Source organism: Lytechinus pictus, chromosome 5, assembly GCF_037042905.1.
Source record: "Lytechinus pictus isolate F3 Inbred chromosome 5, Lp3.0, whole genome shotgun sequence".
Classification (NCBI taxonomy): Eukaryota; Metazoa; Echinodermata; class Echinoidea; order Temnopleuroida; family Toxopneustidae; genus Lytechinus; species Lytechinus pictus.
This window is the reverse complement of record NC_087249.1, coordinates 27,600,681-27,623,023: the sequence shown is the minus strand read 5'-3', so window position 1 is coordinate 27,623,023 and position 22,343 is coordinate 27,600,681. Positions and strand designations below refer to the sequence as shown.

At 35.5% G+C, this 22,343-nt stretch overlaps 1 protein-coding gene across 1 annotated transcript; it reads right to left on the bottom strand.

Moving 5' to 3' along the window:
- Positions 1 to 13,071: 13,071 nt before the first annotated feature.
- LOC129261608 (scavenger receptor cysteine-rich domain-containing group B protein-like) lies at positions 13,072 to 17,328 on the bottom strand. The gene is made up of 4 exons (XM_064100140.1): positions 17,046 to 17,328; positions 15,861 to 16,181; positions 13,885 to 14,205; positions 13,072 to 13,533 (listed from the first exon to the last, which is right to left on the bottom strand). Exons 1-4 carry the CDS (start codon positions 17,245 to 17,247, stop codon positions 13,349 to 13,351), a joined length of 1,029 nt encoding a protein of 342 aa, XP_063956210.1. The 5' UTR covers positions 17,248 to 17,328; the 3' UTR covers positions 13,072 to 13,348.
- Between the last annotated feature and the right edge of the window lie 5,015 nt (positions 17,329 to 22,343).

The window sequence follows — 22,343 nt, the reverse complement described above, 5'->3', positions numbered from 1 at the left end:
GCTTGATCCCTTCTTGACGATGAGACGACCCTCTACCATAGGCTGCTGTTTTATAAGATGCGAAATTTCCCCTCGTCCCCAGGGATCACCGCCCATGCCCAATAGCATATCCACCTTACTTGCACCCTTGGATAGGGTTTTATCTTTACTTTCCTTGAATTTTATTTTCTCTTATTTTTCTTTGCATATTAAATTGCAAAATATAATTATTTTAAAATAACTTGGACTTGTAATTCAATTTTACGTGAATCTTGTATACCTGAGTCAAAACAAAATCCTTAGTTGACATGTTATCACAATTTTTTTGTCTTGTTCTGTGTATAATACATTGTAAATTGTATCAACATGTGTTTAAAGTTTAAACCAGTGGAAAAATAATTTCTTTTACGGACAATAAATTTATTCAATGCAATTCAACTCAACAGTCTACCCGCCCTTTCACACGGTACCAGAATCGTTATTGAATGATGATTCCAGTTAAAAATAATTCCAGTGACGAATGTTTAGCACGTGTGAAACCAAACACGAACGCTTATCACAATCACGAATTTAATTTCTACTTCGGAGGTGAATTTAAGTTAAGTTTCACTCAAATTACGGAACGAATTTTACGTCTGAAAGGGTTGACCTCCAAAATATCCTTTGAGGGGCGGAGCTTATGTGCCTTTTCAAGCACTTCTGTAGCCCTCGTCGTAGTTTCTTTTTTTTGCGATGCAGTGCTTTGATTGGGTTTGGTTTCACACGTGCGTATTTCAAATTACGATTTTTTTTTACCGAAAGGGCGGTATGTCATTACTTGAGGCTATAGCATTCAACTCGGGGCCTTTTCACACGTCAATCTTGAATCATCATTGTAATAATGATTGCGATTTTAATCGTGACTGATAAGCGTTCGTGATTCTTATCATGTTCTAGTTTAGTTTCACACGTGCTAAATATTCGTCATTAGCCTAATTTTTCACTGGAATCATCAGTCAAATTACATTATTTTACCGTGTGAAAGGGCAGTAGGTCTGATCGTCAGTAGATTCTTTACCGCCCAGGTTGGCTATACATCATGTAAAATATTAAATACCGGTTTATACTCAGTTTAATTCGAAAATGAAAATAAGATAACCATAAGTGTTTTACAAACGGCATCAAAAAGCTTTATTCAGGTGCATGTCACATGTACCTCGGAAAAACAATATTTGTGCTAAGTCAGCTCTGAAACCCTTTCCATTTTGAACCTTATTTACAGATGTCAAGTATGATTCAAAATATATATTTTCTCTTCTTGAAAGAATCACAGCAAACTTTCAGTTTTTTTTTTTAATTCCAGAAATCACGTTTGCCCTTGCGTTAGTAGAATTATAGAGCTGACCGATTACCATTCAGAAAAATACATACTTGCGAGCTTCATTAGGACTCAGAACGGTGGTCATTCATGATAGTGCTTTACTCAAATTGATCACACATAATTCATATTAATTTTACAAATCAGGATAATGGTGATGAAATTTTTGGCATATTTATATTATTAAAAATGAAATCAGTGTAATATTCGTTTTCTGTTTAGTACGTTCTTCTGTGTATTGCAACAAATTCACTGCAAAAGCAAATTAAAAAAGAAAAACAAACAAAACAAAACAGCAGAAACAATATTTACATAGACGTGTTTAAGACAATTATTAGATAGGCGAATACAAATTTATACTATAAAATATACTAGAATGAAATTGAACAAATTATCTAATAAAGTCACTCTTAGTTTGTAGTCTGAGTACATAGTTTATGTCCTACTTTGAGAATTTGTGAGAATGTATTTTGATAATATTAATAAAACCTTGCAATGATATCTTTCTAATATGTCACATGCATGTCACATGCAGTACATCGGAAACAACAATATTTGTGCTAAGTCAACTCTGAAACCCTTTCCATTTTGAACCTTATTTACAGATGTCAAGTATGATTCAAAATATATATTTTCTCTTGAAAGAATCACAGCAAACTTTCAGCTTTTTTTAATTCCAGAAATCACGTTTGCCCTTTCGTTAGTAGAATTTTTTTGTATTAAGTAGTTTTTATTGACTTCAATTCATATACAAAATAAAATATATATAACAAATATAAGTTTGATGTCTTTACAAATTGATAAATACCTTGACAACTCGTAAATTTAACATCATTTTTTTCATGAATGTTACAATAAAACACAATGTCAGACATCTTCCAATACATAATTATAAACAACATTGATGATAATAATATGCGTTAAGAAGAAACTTCTACAATAAATTCAACAACTTGAATTTTTTTTCAGTGTCAAATAAAAATATAAAAGAGAGATTTTCCAAATACACAAAAATAAATCTTTAATAAAACCTAAACGAATTGAAGCCATCAGCATATCTTTAAAAAAAAAACATCACCTCGGCCTCTTCACTCAAATAAATTCAATCTCAACAACAAACTCAGCCCTGGACCCTACCCCCGACCCTCCCTTAAACACCCCCATCCCCTATCCGGTGGAGAACTGGCTCTGGGCTCCAATGAATGGTCTAATATTAAAGTTTTCCCATTTAGAGAAATGGATTGTAAGAGTCCCCCTGTTTGTTGCTAATTTCTTTTCTTCTCTTTGATTCCCCCTAATACTATTTTTTATTTCATTCAATGAAGGAGTTTTTTTAATTCTCGGTTTTTGTAAATAAGATATTTAACTAACGCACTCACAGAGATACAGAGATCCGTTCCGAGGACCCCCGTTTTCACAAACATTTGTAGTTCCAAAGCCCGTTCCGAGGACCCTCCTTTTTACAATAAGCCCGCTCCAAGGCCCCCGTTTTTTGCCTCGCCCGCGGCACACCCCTACCACTTTTTTGGTCGAGTGCCCCCCCCCCGGGCATATTACCACTCCTGCTCCCGGGTTAGGTTTCAAGCCTTCAATCTTCACTTCAACCCCTTCGACTGTTGATGAAATCAGGTGGCTAAATATAGTGGGTTTCATAATTAAATCTGAACTTCAATCAAGATTAAACAGCATGAATGCTTACTATAAGATTGCTTATTTAATTCTCATGAAAATGAAAAATGTCTAAACTTATTCTCTGCAGGATTGAAATAATTTGTCCTTGGTAGACGAGTGTATATCTGGAACTCCATAAAAGTGTGATCTAATTTAACCCAAAATCATAAGCAAGCTTTTAAAATGCGATACAATAAGATGATTTTAATCACATGCGATAGCCAGATAGCTATGGGGCTAAAGCCTAGTCAAAAGTATTGGACAGTTGGCGCTGGAGTCCCAAATGGTTCAGAAATGTCTATAACTTTACCGTACTTGAGCTTAAAAGCAAACTTTCTCTGTATTTTCACACTTTATTTATTTCTGCCATGCCCCCCCCCCCCACTTTCCATAACAAATACACCCACTTACTACTCATCCCACTTTCACTCCAGTCATTCCCATAATCCGGACTTTTCGCATTTACTACAGGGAAACTCTCTACAACACACCAATTCCTTTGAAAATGCAGGTCAAATCACAATGGAGAACTGAGAGGCTTTTGTCGAAAGTTGGTGGCGCGAGCGGGACAGCATCGGAATCTCCTGACTCTGGACGACGACATTATATGCAATTGTTCGTCCGGTGCAAATCTTCGGGTGATCTGCTGTCCCAGTCCACCAACTTCCGACAAAAGCCTCTCAGCTCTCCATTGTGATTTTGATTGCATTTTCAAAGGAATCGATGCGTTGTAGAGAGTTTCCCCGTGGTAAATGCGAAAACTTTCTATTACCATAACGTGTACGGCAATTTTGTGAGATGCTTGATCCCTTCTTGACGATGAGACGACCCTCTACCATAGGCTGCTGTTTTATAAGATGCGAAATTTCCCCTCGTCCCCAGGGATCACCGCCCATGCCCAATAGCATATCCACCTTACTTGCACCCTTGGATAGGGTTTTATCTTTACTTTCCTTGAATTTTATTTTCTCTTATTTTTCTTTGCATATTAAATTGCAAAATATAATTATTTTAAAATAACTTGGACTTGTAATTCAATTTTACGTGAATCTTGTATACCTGAGTCAAAACAAAATCCTTAGTTGACATGTTATCACAATTTTTTTGTCTTGTTCTGTGTATAATACATTGTAAATTGTATCAACATGTGTTTAAAGTTTAAACCAGTGGAAAAATAATTTCTTTTACGGACAATAAATTTATTCAATGCAATTCAACTCAACAGTCTACCCGCCCTTTCACACGGTACCAGAATCGTTATTGAATGATGATTCCAGTTAAAAATAATTCCAGTGACGAATGTTTAGCACGTGTGAAACCAAACACGAACGCTTATCACAATCACGAATTTAATTTCTACTTCGGAGGTGAATTTAAGTTAAGTTTCACTCAAATTACGGAACGAATTTTACGTCTGAAAGGGTTGACCTCCAAAATATCCTTTGAGGGGCGGAGCTTATGTGCCTTTTCAAGCACTTCTGTAGCCCTCGTCGTAGTTTCTTTTTTTTGCGATGCAGTGCTTTGATTGGGTTTGGTTTCACACGTGCGTATTTCAAATTACGATTTTTTTTTTACCGAAAGGGCGGTATGTCATTACTTGAGGCTATAGCATTCAACTCGGGGCCTTTTCACACGTCAATCTTGAATCATCATTGTAATAATGATTGCGATTTTAATCGTGACTGATAAGCGTTCGTGATTCTTATCATGTTCTAGTTTAGTTTCACACGTGCTAAATATTCGTCATTAGCCTAATTTTTCACTGGAATCATCAGTCAAATTACATTATTTTACCGTGTGAAAGGGCAGTAGGTCTGATCGTCAGTAGATTCTTTACCGCCCAGGTTGGCTATACATCATGTAAAATATTAAATACCGGTTTATACTCAGTTTAATTCGAAAATGAAAATAAGATAACCATAAGTGTTTTACAAACGGCATCAAAAAGCTTTATTCAGGTGCATGTCACATGTACCTCGGAAAAACAATATTTGTGCTAAGTCAGCTCTGAAACCCTTTCCATTTTGAACCTTATTTACAGATGTCAAGTATGTTATGATTCAAAATATATATTTTCTCTTCTTGAAAGAATCACAGCAAACTTTCAGTTTTTTTTTTTAATTCCAGAAATCACGTTTGCCCTTGCGTTAGTATAATTATAGAGCTGACCGATTACCATTCAGAAAAATACATACTTGCGAGCTTCATTAGGACTCAGAACGGTGGTCATTCATGATAGTGCTTTACTCAAATTGATCACACATAATTCATATTAATTTTACAAATCAGGATAATGGTGATGAAATTTTTGGCATATTTATATTATTAAAAATGAAATCAGTGTAATATTCGTTTTCTGTTTAGTACGTTCTTCTGTGTATTGCAACAAATTCACTGCAAAAGCAAATTAAAAAAGAAAAACAAACAAAACAAAACAGCAGAAACAATATTTACATAGACGTGTTTAAGACAATTATTAGATAGGCGAATACAAATTTATACTATAAAATATACTAGAATGAAATTGAACAAATTATCTAATAAAGTCACTCTTAGTTTGTAGTCTGAGTACATAGTTTATGTCCTACTTTGAGAATTTGTGAGAATGTATTTTGATAATATTAATAAAACCTTGCAATGATATCTTTCTAATATGTCACATGCATGTCACATGCAGTACATCGGAAACAACAATATTTGTGCTAAGTCAACTCTGAAACCCTTTCCATTTTGAACCTTATTTACAGATGTCAAGTATGATTCAAAATATATATTTTCTCTTGAAAGAATCACAGCAAACTTTCAGCTTTTTTTAATTCCAGAAATCACGTTTGCCCTTTCGTTAGTAGAATTTTTTTGTATTAAGTAGTTTTTATTGACTTCAATTCATATACAAAATAAAATATATATAACAAATATAAGTTTGATGTCTTTACAAATTGATAAATACCTTGACAACTCGTAAATTTAACATCATTTTTTTCATGAATGTTACAATAAAACACAATGTCAGACATCTTCCAATACATAATTATAAACAACATTGATGATAATGATATGCATTAAGAAGAAACTTCTACAATAAATTCAACAACTTGAATTTTTTTTCAGTGTCAAATAAAAATATAAAAGAGAGATTTTCCAAATACACAAAAATAAATCTTTAATAAAACCTAAACGAATTGAAGCCATCAGCATATCTTTAAAAAAAAAACATCACCTCGGCCTCTTCACTCAAATAAATTCAATCTCAACAACAAACTCAGCCCTGGACCCTACCCCCGACCCTCCCTTAAACACCCCCATCCCCTATCCGGTGGAGAACTGGCTCTGGGCTCCAATGAATGGTCTAATATTAAAGTTTTCCCATTTAGAGAAATGGATTGTAAGAGTCCCCCTGTTTGTTGCTAATTTCTTTTCTTCTCTTTGATTCCCCCTAATACTATTTTTTATTTCATTCAATGAAGGAGTTTTTTTTAATTCTCGGTTTTTGTAAATAAGATATTTAACTAAAATCAAGACATGATTAATTAATTGATATTTACCTTTACTTTCCTCCTGCTTCCCGAAAAGAATTTCCTGCCAACTAAATTTATTTATTTCAAAATTTAAACTTCTTGCACACAGATCCCAAAGTGATTTTGAAAATTCACAAGTATAAAATAGATGTTCATACGTTTCTTCTTCCTTTTCACAAAATGAGCATAAATTGGTCGAGACAAGACCAAAACGGAAAAGGTGGTGGTTAGTGTTTATAATATTATGCAAGAGTTTATACTGGAACTCCCTTAATCGGCTATTCAGTGTGCAATATCTTAGTCTTAAAAACATACTTTCTATTTCCTTATTGGTAAGATCATAATTCGTTCTAATTCTGTCGAAAATAGAAGGTTTAATTTCATTTTTATTCAACAGCTGTTCGTATATTTCTTTTGATTTTAAAAACATTAAATTAGTCGTTTTCTTACCCAAATTGAAATCGATTCCAGAGTTACGCTTTGCACTTATTTCGATATTGTTCTTCCAACTAACGGGTAAACAGGCATACTTTTCAACATCATTTGCATCTAAATTCAAATTAAGAAAATGTGTATCACATTTTAGTTTACCGTTATTATCCAAAATATGATGCAATTTATATAAACCTCTTTATCGTATAGAATCTTATCAAATATACAACTCCCTTTATATCGAATAAGCTTATTATTAAAAATCACCACTTTCCCAAACTCTGTACTTCTAGTACGTCCTATATTTACACACTCTTCTAATAAGTCCATGTAAAATTTGGAAGCTGTTACTTTCAATAAACCTGGTATATAGTCACATGAAAATATCAAATCTCCACCCAAATATTTAGTGGCAAAATTATAGTAGGCCTACTGTTTCCATTTCATATCTTCATCTATATTTAAAAGTCTTTTAATCCACATTATTCGCTGTGCCTTTACCTGCACAGGGAAGTTTAACATCTTTAATCCTCCTTGCTTATAGTCTAAAAAAATTGTATTCCTATTAATTTTGTCTTTCTTACTTTTTTCATAAGAAATCAAAAGTTAATTCATCCAATGATTCATAAACCCATTTAGGAACAGGAGTAAGAGACGCTCGATATAGGACTTTAGAATAGATATGCACCTTCAATAGTTGAATCTTTCCCATAAGCGTTATATCCCTTAGCTTCCAAAAGTTCAAGAGTGTTTTAATTTTGCTTAAGATTTCTTTGTAATTTAGATATTCTTTCTTATGTTCATCTAAGGTGAAAAATACTCCTAAAGAAAATCAACGATCTCGCCGAAGGAGAAGTCATAATCCAAATGTTGACATGAACCTAATTTTAATACTTTAGTTTTGTCATTATTGATTTTTAATCCAGAAAGTTTTTCAAAATCTGCAAATAAAACTTTTAGTATATCAACTGATTTTACATTACGAGAAAAAACTGTCATGTCATCTGAATAAAGTGCTAATTTATTTGATTTATCTCCAAATTTAATTCCTTCAATCAGATTATCTTTTCGTAATTTATGTGCCATTACTTCAATACACAAAATAAAAAGGTAAGGACTAAGGGGATCCCCTTGCCTCACCCCCTTTTTATTTAAAAATAACAGGTGGAATTTCCTCATCTCTGAAAGGATGGACCAAAACCAAAAGCCGTCAGAGCCTTTTGAAGAAAATGATGTGATAACGAGTCAAAGGCCTTCTCAAAATCTATAGCTAACAAAAAACCAGGTAGATTAAAATGGGATGTATGAAAAATAACATCATCTATAGTACGAATGGCCTCACCAATACTTCTACCTTGTATGTAGCCCACCTGATCCCCCACAACGATTTCATTAAGTATTTTCTTGATTCGCTTAGCCAGAATTTTTGTTAAAATTTTATAATCCACGTTAAGAAGGGATATCGGTCTATAATTTTTCAATAAAAGAGGATCTTTCCCATCTTTAGCGATTAACGTAATAACTGCTTGTTTTTGCGACGAAGCTAATTCCCCGGACCAATATGCCTCATTTAAGGCATCTTTAACTAAATCTCCAATATCCGGCAAAAAGGTATAGTAGAACTCCAAAGAAAGACCGTCATTTCCAGGTGATTTGTTATGCTTCAATTCTTTTAAAATTTCTAGACATTCTTTGTTATTTATTAACCCTTCACAAAGTTCTCGAGATGTCTCCGCCAATGTAGGTAATCCTTGAAAAAAATTCATCAAAGAGGTTATCCAAACACACGCACTCTACTTTATCATACAACCTACTGTAAAATTTCCCAATTGCGTGCTGATCTATTACCATTCACAAAAATACATACTTGCGAGCTTCATTTTTTTTTTTAAACAAGTGCACACCAAGTTACCAATAATGCATATAGCATTAACATTTATTTGAAAGCAGGATAAAAGAGCATTGTACATTAAATACTTTGCTCACGGGCATAGGTGCCGCGGCCGGGGATCGAACCCCGGATTTTGTATGTATAGCCAGGCGCCTTAGACCACTCGGCCACGGCACTTCATAAGGACTCAGAACGATTGTCATTCATGATAGTGTTTTACTCAATTGGATCACACATAATTCATATTTATTTTACACATCAGGATAATAGTGATTACATTTTTTCTGATTGTCGAAACGTATCAGCTAGCGCTGCACGCTCACATTTTGATTGAATTTTAGGTCTAAATCTCGATTATCCTTGAAATGTTTTCAGGACATATCATCATCAGATTTCACGCCCTCATTAGGCATTAATGAATAAGACATTAATTTAACAATCAAATTGTCCCTTTTGTTTCATCTCGCGCTTAGCAAGATGAATAGGAAGATAGTCATCATTTTCATATGATGACATGTCCTAAGGATGTCCCGGTCCTATGTCAAAACTCAAAGTAATAATAATGAAAATATGAGCTCTTTATTAGGTGCGATCCATATCCACCTCACAATTTTCCTACAAAGTGCTTGAAATATAGAGCAGAAATTGACTCTTTTTTCAGATCGGAATATCAAATAATTTAAGCTCGCGCTTCGCGCTCGCTTTGATTTTCATGATAAAAGATGTATTTAGAATGCCTAGATTCTAGATCTTATTATGAAACACGCGCACTCATGTATATTCAGATACTGAATTTGTTCTCTATCTGAATCATTGTTTAGTTTCAGATCACAATATCATAAAATTTATGCTCTCATTATTGGGGTAGGAAGATCCATTATTACTCCTTCTTTTCATAATTTACAAAACATGAATAGTGTCCCGTTTTTAGGTCTAAATCTCGATTTTTTCCGTTCATGAATTGTTTAGTTGTATAGCTATCCGGTTCACGATTACAAAAATTGATTAAAATTGTCCATTCTTTATGTAGAAATGTCAAAATGTTTCAGCTCGCGCTTCGCGCTCGCATTATTTGATTGTTGAAATATGTAACGTCTTCATGGCTAATTCGGGGCTATGTGCAAGCAGTCCTTAAAGGATAAGTCCACCCCAATAAAATGTTGATTTGAATAAAAGGAGAAAAATCAAACAAGCATAACGCTGAAAATTTCAACAAAATCGGAGGTAAAATAAGTTATGACATTTTAAAGTTTTGCTTCATTTCGCAAAACAGTTATATTCACATCCTGGTCGGTATGCAAACGAGGAGACTGATGACGTCATCCACTCACTATTTCTTTTGTATTTTGTTATATGAAATATGAAATATTCTAATTTTCTCCTCATTGTCACGTGAAACAACGGGTATTTTCTCCATGAACATGGGGAATTAGCATTGTTTAATACTATATGGTTCAGTCAAGTTGGTCAGTACTGTCAAATCTGTAAAAAATGAAATATTGTATAATTCAAACAGTAGAAAACAAAAGTAATAGTGAGTGAGGGACACCATCCACCGTCTCATTTGCATGTCACCGAGTTGTGCATATCACTGTTTTGTGAAAATAAGCGAAACTTTGAAATGTCATAACTTTCTTATTTTACATCCGATTTTGATGAAACTTTCAGTGTCATGCTAGTTTGATTTATCTCTTTTTATTCAAATCAACATTTTATTGGTGTGGACTTGACCTTTAACAGGTACATATTTTCGATCAGTTCACAATGTTTAAAACAATTCTGCTCGCATTATTAATGTAAGGAAGATCCCCAATTACTCATCCTTTTCATGATTTACAAAACATGAATAGTGTCTCGTTCAGTAGGTCTAAATCTCGAAATTTTCAGCTCGCGCTTCGCGCTCGCATCAATTGTTTAGTTAATTCTGCTTCAGTTACAAAAGTGCTTAGATGCTTAGAATTCCTATTCTTTAGGCAAAAATGTATTTAAAAAATCAGCTCGCGCTTCGCGTTCGCATAAGTTACTTGATTTTTAAAATATGTAACGTCTTCATGGCTTACTGCAAGCAGTCTTTAACAGGTATATTTTCCATCAGTTCATTCCTGCTTGCGCTTCGCGTTCGTAGTAATTATTTAGTTGCATACACATTTTTTCAGGATAACAAACATTTCCCAAAATGTTCAAGTTTTAGGAAAAATAGATAAAATTTACCTCGCGCTTCGCGCTCGCATTATATAAATAAGGATTATAATATTATATATTTATGTTGATTTATAAGAATAAAGCTAAGAAGTAACTATTAGGACTACCCCTACCGATCGGGGAAAATATGGCTGAAAAATTCTGGGCTCCCCCTATTGGCGAAGGCTGGATCCGCCCCTGAGGCGAATACAAATATACTTTATAAAATATACTAGAATGAAATAGAAGAAATTATCTAATTAAGTCACTCTTCGTTTGAAGTCCGAGTACATAATTTCAGTCCCACTTTGAGAATTTGTGAGAATGTATTTTAATAATATTAATAAAACCTTGCAATGATATCTTTCTGATGTTTTAAGTGAATGTTTTGAAAACGTTTTTAATCATTTCTAAAACCATACATCCTACACATATCCACGGACGAGTTTTCAATACTTGGCAAATTAGGGTTAATAACAATTTTCTATATTTAACCTTAAAAATTTCACCTATGATATATTTATTTTTATGAAAAAACGTCAAAATGATTATGTTTCTAATACTTTTTTGAATTTTTTTTAGAGAACATCAGAAAAACATTTTTCAAAAATGTTTTGTTGAAATATTTCGAAAACATATCCAGTGTTGTAACAAGCTTTGCGTTGAAGCACTAGCGAACGGTGGGGGGGGGGGGGGGGGTTCCACAGCCAACGGGAAATAAAAGAAAATAAAGGAGGCAGCGACATGAGATGAATGAAAAAAATTTATGACATGATATTGCTATGATAAAAGCTATCACATAATTAGAATTCCATTTCAAAAGGCCATATTTCTTTCTGGCTCGCTTCGCTTGCTGGCGACTTTTTACAATTTCCCACATTTGCTATGGTGTGCCCCGTAAAGATATTTGGATGATAACGGTTCACAACTGCATTGAATTTATGTGTTGTGTGAAAGCTATATAAATATACACGCAATTTGATTAAAATTAGTGGCCATCTGTAAGGTTTAAACTGACTTTAATATCAAGAGGTTCCGGGGCTCCACCCCGGATCCCACCCATAAAGCAATGTTGTATGGATGAGTTTGGACTATGGCCCCCAAAAGTTCTACAACCAAACCAAAAAAGAGGAGGAAAGAAAGAACAGCAAAGTAAAAGTGTGTTATATTTTTCTGAAGATCACGTCAAAATCTATCTTCAGGTTAGATTCTTATGAAAAGGTAATTTTCTTATCTCGCTCGCTTCGCTCGCTCGGGACTTATATTAAGCTACTTCTTGCCACAAGCGCCATACTGGGCCCCCTCGAGCATATAGAGCTTCGCCCTGATGCGCACAATCATAACAAAAATCCTGTTCACCGTGGCGTACAAAAGAGAAAGAGAAAAGGAAAGAGAAAAGGGTGAAATATGATATTATCTTTTTAACATTATGTCAAAATCTATCACAAATTTAGCTTTTTGCAATAAAAATGTCAAAATTTTTGCTCGCTCGCTTTGCTCGCATTTATATACATTGTTTGCCCGATACACCATATCGCCCCCTCAAATTGTTGCCTTATGACGCCATTGCCTTTTCCATGATATGACCGGGAAACTTTTGGCCCTTGCCCCCCCCCCCCTGGCCACCGACCCCTATTACGCCCCTGAACATATCTTCATGGCTTTTTTTTATAACATTATATTTTATTGCCATAACATCTTAAGAACGTTTTGAAAATGTTATTTTTACATTAGTTATGTAACATTATAAAAACGTTATAAAAATATTATTTTGTTTTCTCAAGAATGTTTCTTTCATGTCATTTTGATATAAAGATTGGACATTTTGATGTTTTAATAATATTTTTCAAAAATGTCTTATAAATCTTTTCTTGTCAGGCCATCAAAACATTATGCTTGATATCATAATAACGTTTATCTAATGTTTAACAGAAGGGGAATAACGTTTTTATTAAAATGTTATGCAAATGTTCTTAAGAATGTTTTTGGAAAGCATTTCTAAGATCTTTCAAAAATGTTATCATAACGTTCTGTGTTAGCTGGCCGGGGGGTGTTCAATACTTTATATTGGTTATGTTGGAATAATTTGACAATGGGAAGTACTTAAAAAAATGTTACTGCGGATCAGAAGATGGGTCCTTGAGAATATTGTTTGAGATTCACGAAGGGTGTTTAAAGTCACTAGTTGGCTAATAGGGAGGTGGATTATATACCAGTTGGTGGCTATATCGATGCAGAAGCCATGTTGCCTGGAATGTTTGCACTTACGGTGTAAACAGGTGTTGACAAGTTGGGCGCAGGAGATGGATACACCGTGACCTAGGTATTATTAGTCGTAGACGCCATGGGGATGTCATTCCTTGCTGGTCTCACAATGTGTGTAGATTTACTGCAAGCGTAACATATCGCTGCAATTACAGCCACCCAGATCAAGAATGCACCTATGGATCCAATGATGATCCAAACAAGATTGTAAGTCGAATGCGTAGGCTCTGTTGGAGAATCTGCTGGTGGAATAACGAAATTTAGCAAAACCCATCAAAGCATAAAAGCAACGAAAACTTTATTCTCTGACCTCTTCAGAGATACTAAAATTCAAATACAAATAGTCTTTATTCGCCAAACTACAATGCACATTATAGGCTACTGATAAGAATGGCGCGTTGAAAGTACTTTACTCACAATCAATTGTAGAGTAAAAGGTCAATGTTTTAAGAGTATACATCCGTTCAAGACCAATTGCTTATACTCCTCTCTCGAATGGTATGGAGAGGTCGCTGAATAGTTTCCACCGAGTCTATGAAACGGATTGTCACTTCAGTTACAGAGAGTGAAGTTTGGTAATTTGAACTTACCTAAATCGCAAGACACTCCTGCATCTTTAGAATGTAGGCAATCGTTGGTACCCCAACCGAGATGGACACATTCACTCAGCGTCAATTCAGATCCCAAACAACTAACTTCATCGAGGAGTATTGGACCAGACCCTTGTCCGTAGTAAGCTCCCTTCCTGGCCAAAGCATCACCCGAGTATCCAAGCTGTCGACAAACTACCCTCGCATCAGTGCTACCCCAACGGTCATCACAGATTGTCCCCCACTGGCCGAAGTAAAAGACCTCGACCCTTCCCTCATTTGAAGAAGCACCATCCACAAGCCGAATTTGTACTGTTCCATCTTATATGTAAAGAGAGAAAAGCAGAAAAATACAAAAACTATGGCTTTGACATTTATTACGGCTAGATATTTTTTCAAAAGACAACATTTTTTTTTTTAATGATATTGATGGTAATGAAGTATAATATATTTGTGTCTCGTATTGAAATTGATAAGTCTCCTTTCATGATAGACAAACTACAAATAGCCCGGAAAACTGGTAGGTACTCACGGAAATCTTCAGTTTAGTATGTAACAATATTAATACTGATTGATTCGTTCCCATGTATCTTATTATTTCATTACCAATGGTGGCTGATGAAATTTATTGATCATTTCATACGATGTAGGAAACGTACATATATGTGCTCGTATGTGTTTTTTAAGGACGTTCCACAGTTATATTTGTGCGCATTATGATCTGCGCATAGTTTACACTCTGCGCGCTGACGTCACAATGGATGAACAGGTGATTAATTAGCTGCGGGTATGAGCTGATTTTTCTCATCTTCTGCACTTTAACTGCAGATCCGATGCGTTATTTCATGAAGCTAAAAAATTGAATTATTCCATGGACCATTCAAAAAAATATTCTCTATAATTTCAAAATACTTTACTCTGCAGTGCTGCCAAGAATCACGAATATTACCCCGAGTTTGAATAAATGGTAGAGTGGTTATGATTTTTTCTTCACATAGATACTAAGCATTCGGCCCATTTTGGGTGTTTTAAAAAGCACATTTGCTCTAATAAAAATGCTGATAGTTTAAAAACAAGCACATGAACCCCTATTTTTTAAAGTTTGTACCTCTTAGGTATACCTTCCTCTACAACTCTGCAAATTTTGGTGAAAATGACATGGATTTTGAATAAAGTGCAGCATTTATTGTACGTTTGTAGTTTGTTACTGAAATTTTACATTTTTTAGATTGGGATTTTGTTATCTTTTACGCCATTTTTAAGAACTGACAGTGCTGTTCAACTTAAAATTGCAAACAAATAGCACTATTAATAGATTCTCCATTCTAACGATACAATTATTAACTCTCTTGCGAAATTTGATGACTTTTTCATGTATTTTGACTGAGTAATGGAGGTTTAAACTCATTGTAGTAATCTTGGGCGGTCTAAAAATGCCAAATTATTTTGAATGCGCAATTCTTAAGAACATCAATTTGGGTGAACTTTGAAGCTCTATAGCAAAAAATCAAGCACATGGACCTATGTTAATTTTTGCATATTTCGAATATTAAGGTTCTAAAATATCTATGTGCAAAGTTTGGTGAAAATGACATGGATTTCACTTTAACTGTGGAACGTCCTTAAGGCGTGCAATTGGTTACGTTGAAGCAAAGTATACGTTCTGGGTCCCTTTACGGCGATACAATTTTCATTTAACTCACTTTGTTACATAGGTAAGTACACGCACACACACACACACACACACCCCCTCCCATCCACCCTCACAATCTCACAACCGCACCCACCTACATAGCCACGTATACACAGCAGAAGAATTGAGAATGTAACAATATGAAATACATTTTCAGCTAAAGGAATAGGGAGAATAGGAATCCCTGTTCTCCCGCCTCCTGTACAATATTTTTAAGAATAATGTACATAGAAATTTATAATGTTTCCTGCATCTTGATCAAAAGGTACAAGTTTACAATTACCATCAGAGCATTCAACTCCAGCATCTTCAAAATGTCCACAGTTATGGATTCCCCATCCGCTATTACTGCAATCGGTCAACCTGCTTTCATATCCTGAACAGACTACTTCATCAAGGTATATCGGGCCGGATCCTTGTCCGTAGTAAGCTTCACCCCTGGCCACAGCAGAGCCTGAATATCCAAGTTGTCGACAAACTATCTGTGCATCATTGTCATCCCAGCCGTCATCACAAACTGTACCCCACTGTCCGCTGTAGTAGATCTCAACCCGTCCATCATTCGGGGTGGACCCACCAACCAGGCGGATTTGTGCTCTTAGATCTTACATCAAGAAGAGAGAAAAAAATCCAAAATTATAAAGATGACAGAATACGAGACTTTAAAAGCAGTGCTCATTTAGCCTTTAAATCATGAACATGATGGAAGTCACTAATTTTCGAGAATCTGCTTCTTAAAAACCCAGCTATATCCCATACATGCTTGGATCATTTGTTGCACTGGATTTTCGATGGGGTCTTTAGTTGGAATCTCCCTTATATATGATTATAATAGCCAACAGGAACATGGAGGAATTGGAATCTACAAATTATTCATTTCCCAGGTCAATGTCTTCCTGTCTTATCGCATGAAAAAGAGTAAGAACAATCTAACAGATTAAGTTTATACAATGCAGAGCAATAAATGTGTTTTGTGTTGAAGATTTTATAGGCATATTATGTAGTGATAAAGTGTTCAAATTGATACTGATAACGATGTTTTGAAAATAAGATGATTACGAATACAAGGAAAATAATACCGGATCCCTAGATTGAGATTATATTCTACCCTTGCCGAAAATCGCCACCAATAAACAGGAGCCGCAGAACGGTTTTCAAAGTGGGGGGGGGGGGGGGGGGGGCTGAGCCAAAAGTGGGGGGCTGACCATGCTAAAAATCACAATCATATGGTAATTTTTACGTTTTTGTACACGGTTTTGGAAAAAAATGGGGGGGCTGAAGCCCCCCCAGCCCCCCCGGTTCCGCGGCCCCTGATAAAGCATATACACAAAACAAAGGCAAGGCGAGAATATAATAGGATAATATACAATCTATTTTTTTCAACCAACTGAACCACTGTTCGCTTGAACAGCTCCTATCATGTCCCTCTTTTCTTTCATACGTAAGTATAGATTTTTTTAATAATTACCGTCAAAGCAATAAACCGCAGCATCTTCATAATGTGAGCAATCATGTATACCCCAACCATTATGATTGCAATCATCCAATCTGGTTTCAAATCCAAAGCATGTGACACCATCTAGATGTATTGGCCCAGATCCTTCTCCATATGAAACAAGACTCCTGGTTTCGGCACTGCCCGTGTATCCAAGCTGTCGACAAACAACCATCGCATCATAGTCGTCCCAACCGTCATCACAGACAGTACCCCACTGACCAAAGTGATAGATCTCAACCCGACCTTGGTTTGACGCCCATCCACCTCCAAGGCGAATATCGCCTTCTACACACAAAAAACAGAAACTTGCATGTGTTAGTAATCGTACTCAAATGTCAAAATAATTTTGACACTATAGCGACATACTTTGATGAGTACTTTCACTCAATGAAGGTACTTTGAAAACTCATCTTGTCGAGTATATTTCATTTGACACTATAGTGACACATCAAGTGAGTAAATTTGAATAACTCAATCTAATGAGTAACTTAACCCAGTGTAATGAGTATGTTTAAAGTATATTTACTGACTTTTTGAGTATGTGAGCATATTACACACTTGATTAGTTTTAGCGATAATCTGACGATTAACTGCGCTGAGAAAATGAGTAGTATATGACTCTTGTATGTGAGTTTTGGGGTGTTGAGATCATGCATCCAAGTAATTTTACTCGGATCTCGCGTTAATTGCTTGCGCGCACACGTGATACCGGCCAAATGTGCAGAGCATGAAGACTTTTCTGGTAAGTTCTACATGTCTTTTTATTTATTTTCCCCCTTTTCTTCTATAATTACTTTTCTTGACAATAATAGCTTAGACCTACATGTATGGGGCAAACATAAATGCTATTTATGGTGACAACAGGGTGCATTGATCTACATTCTCATCCATCCGAGGCTCACGCCTCTCGGTTTGGGTAACCACACACCAGCCTGTTGTTGCGCCGCTACCCCGGGGCCAGAAGGGAGTGAAGGCCAGTGTGCCGCTACGATTGCTGGAGTCATTTATGAGGAGGGCAAATAAGTGACATCGTCCATGGTAATCATGAACGATGTCACTTATTTGCCCTCCTCATAAATGACTCCAGCAATCGTAGCGGCACACTGGCCTTCACTCCCTTCTGGCCCCGGGGTAGCGGCGCAACAACAGGCTGGTGTGTGGTTACCCAAACCGAGAGGCGTGAGCCTCGGATGGATGAGAATGTAGATCAATGCACCCTGTTGTCACCATAAATAGCATTTATGTTTGCCCCATACATGTAGGTCTAAGCTATTATTGTCAAGAAAAGTAATTATAGAAGAAAAGGGGGAAAATAAATAAAAAGACATGTAGAACTTACCAGAAAAGTCTTCATGCTCTGCACATTTGGCCGGTATCACGTGTGCGCGCAAGCAATTAACGCGAGATCCGAGTAAAATTACTTGGATGCATGATCTCAACACCCCAAAACTCACATACAAGAGTCATATACTACTCATTTTCTCAGCGCAGTTAATCGTCAGATTATCGCTTTACCTGGCTGTGATTTTTTTCACCCGTTCTGCTATCATACCTTACAAACTTGAAGAAAAACTCATTTGTACGGATTGTTTTACATACTTTCACTGACAGGGATACTCAAGAAAAGTAGTTAATAAGTAATGTCCTTGAAAAAAAAGATCAGGTGTAACAGAAACCCAGATTCTCGAGTAAAAACACATACGTTACGAATTTTTGCACTTAATTCTTTATGTAAAAAACAATTTTACTCATGGAAAATAGTTCTCGTTTTTTGTGTGTAATCCAGCTTCAAAGGAGAAAAGAAAGATATAAGATTTGTAGCCTGTTTCTGTCTCAGAGCCAGTAAGGAACCCCTTAAATTTGGCCTTTAGCCTATTTGAAGGCGCTTGTCGTCTTGGGTGTTTATTTGATAAATTATTTTAACACTATACGATAACGAATAATAACAAATAAATAAATGAATAAATGAATATAAATTAATTGATTAATTAACAGAGATCTTATAATACCAATAGTACTTATAATGATAATAATAATACTTATAAATTGTGAGGGCGCTGTTAAGCAGCTAGCACCGGTTTTATATCTCTCTTACCAGCGTTATATTTTTACCTGGATTTTTCAACATTTTGATTGGACTTTCAGTTTTGGATCATATGTTGATGTTCATTGGACTTTATGGATACTAACTATCATATTTTGTGAGTGTTTTGTGGTTTCATCTCCATCATTTTTTGACATTACATTCTTGCTGTGTCGTGAGTATATCCCGAATGTACAGTAACATGATATACATACGTCAATACGCTAACTACGTTTGTAACCCGGCGTTTGGACAGTTCGGACCCTTGACATTGATCGTTCTGGCCGGCATTGTTGTGTCCGCGAATGCCATGGCCATGGACAATAGTCACCCTCCGGACAATACTCCAATTTGCTATACAAGAGAAGAGCTTTTAAAGCTTCGAAATGTGCACTATTGACTTCACCAAACATCTGCACTATTGACTTCACCAAAGCATTTGACCTTGTGAATCATTCGAAGGTCATTGAGAAGTTGATCCAACTTGGAGTTGATCCTTCAATAATACCAATTGTTTGTAGTTTTCTGTCCGACCGTCACCAAGTGGTCCGACACCAGGAACAGACATCCAATCCGATGAGCCTGTCATGCGGAGTGCCTCAGGGTACTAAGTTGGGACCGATTCTTTTCCATGCTCTTGTTAACGATGCTGCTCTATCTACAACATATAGATGGAAGTATGTCGACGACCTGAGTTTGGTAGAGGTATTATCTACAAATCAGCAAAGTAACATCCAGGATCACGTTGATGAACTCGGGGAATGGTGCGCCTTTAAATGACGTCACGCCAAAGCCTGAAAAATGTCAAGTTATGCAGGTGTCTTTCTTGAAGAATCCTCCTCCCATGTTGGATATCACCATCGCAGATGTTCACCTTAAACACGTTGATTCTCTGACACTACTCGGTGTAGCGATTCGTTCAGATCTGAAATGGGACGATCAGGTCCAACAGATGACATCACGGGCTGCGCGGAGACTTTACATTCTGTGTGTTCTAAAGAAATTCGGAATCGACAAGCATGATCTTGTGACCATCTACAAAGCTTACATCCGTCCTCTTGTAGAGTTTGGTGTCCCTGTTTGGGGCTCAGGAATTACGAAGAAGCAGAGTGATGCAATTGAACGGATCCAAAAACGTGCGCTTTGTTTCATTGTGTACCCGTCTCCCCTCTCATATGCACAACGGCTTGCTCTTTTTAAGTTGCCTATGTTGTGTGAGCGCAGGAATGATCTTCTTCTGCGATTTGGACGCGGTCTCCTGAAATCTGATCGCCATCGTGTCATGCTACCGGTCACTCGTCAAAGCATCTCTAATCGTAGTTCAGGATTAAGAAATGCTCATCTACTCCACTTGCCACGTTGCAAAACCCAACGATACAAGAACTCTGCGATTCCCTCCTTAACTAGAATGCTAAATTCCAACATGTAGTTTTATGCTAATAATCAGTATGTTGTGTTTGCCAAGAATATCTATCTCTGTTTTTCTCTAAAAATATATAATTGTATTTGGTGAAATAATACACGTTTTTACCCTCAATTTTTGTATTTCTTTCATATGCTTGATTGCTAGATAAGTTATCACTTGATGTTTCTAACTATTAATGAAAAAATAAAAATAAATTCCGTATTCATAAACAAGTTTACATAAAAAAAAGAAATCTTATGGCTATTAAACACCGTAAAACAATATCACAATTAAATACGAAGATAACATTCTTTAATTCCTGAGAATTTAATTGAATATAGATGTTTCTTTTTGTTTCATTTTTCATCAATTTGAATAACATCTATCTCGGCCAATTGGATATACATGCAATATAATACTACATTATGTAGTTTATCTAGCTATTCATGACTTATGTGTTTGATGATTATGATAATGATATTGATCTCTATGTAAATGATAACTGTTAAATGGTAATGATTATAATAATATAGCATGATAATACATGTAGTGACGATATTTTTATATACAGTGATAATAATGATATAATCTATAATAATACAATATACAGTGCTCTATGCCTTATTTTCCGTATGTCAGATGTCCTACATTAGCCTTAAAATTATATTTTAAAAACATAATTCCATATTTATTTCTCAATGTGAACCTTCCACTTTGCGATTTAATTTTATATCCCAATCTCAACCTTCTTCACAACTTATAGATTTGTTTATTGAACTTAGTGCATGTATTTCAGTTATCATTACCATATTATAGCTTTTATTTATAAATATCTTTGGAATTATCTTTGTAATATATTTTGTAACGTGCTCTCATCTATAATTTCCTTGTAAGTGCAATATACCAACATCAATTAATTAATTGTTACTTTATATTATTTGACTATTTCATTTCACTTATGTAACTATGAAATTTATGTTTACATTGTAATCTTTGATTGTATCAGTCTCCCGACTGTTTTTAACAAGGAAGTATTTTGTACAATAAACCGAAATGAATGAATGAATGAATGAATGGAAATTCCCCCTTACGTTATGTTCTACCTACTTATTTCATCACTGTTCATAACGGTCACTATAACAATGTACGTGTACATGTTGCTGCCCGGCTGATGAATGAAGTAATCTCTTTTAATTAATGGAGATACATTATCATTATCAAGATTAGCTGTAATATGTACTGTAGGAAGATGTATGTACTAATTTCGATAAAGAATGTTGCACCTAAATAAACGCAATTAAAGCAAATTATCCGTATTTATGACAAGCCAAAAATTAGTGCAAATTATTCTGTATCAAATCAGAGGATAGCAAACTTCAACAATGCTGATTTAACATTAGGCCTACTTTCCGTCTTTGGGCGCCGGAACGATGTATATAAGAGAAAAGCAACATTTGAGCAAAATGATTGACGCCACCTCTAGGTCATCACATTTTGGTCGTCTTTCCCACTATCAAAAAGACCTAGCGTACTGAATCGTATTATGTAAAGTTCCTCTTTATAAAAAGGTACAAAGTTGTTTTTAAAGATAATTACCGTTCAAGCAATAAACCCCAGCATCTTCATAATGTAAGCAGTTGTGGATTCCCACACCACGATGATTGCAATTAATCAAGAGAGACTCATATCCGACGCAGGAAACATCATCAAGCTGTATTGTGCCAGTCCCCTGGCCGAAGTAAGCATAAGTCGTTGCTAAAGCAGATCCTGAATATCCAAG

What these genes read in the sequence shown, in the direction of transcription:
- LOC129261608 (XM_064100140.1), bottom strand. Translation starts at nt 17,247, where the DNA reads ATGGTTGTTTGTCGACAGCTTGGATACACGGGCAGTGCCGAAACCAGG. An exon ending in TGCGGTTTATTGCTTTGACG is followed by an intron (nt 16,182 to 17,045) that starts GTAATTATTAAA and finishes TCTTGATGTAAG; the next exon opens with ATCTAAGAGCACAAATCCGC. An exon ending in AGGAGTGTCTTGCGATTTAG is followed by an intron (nt 13,534 to 13,884) that starts GTAAGTTCAAAT and finishes TTCCACCAGCAG; the next exon opens with ATTCTCCAACAGAGCCTACG.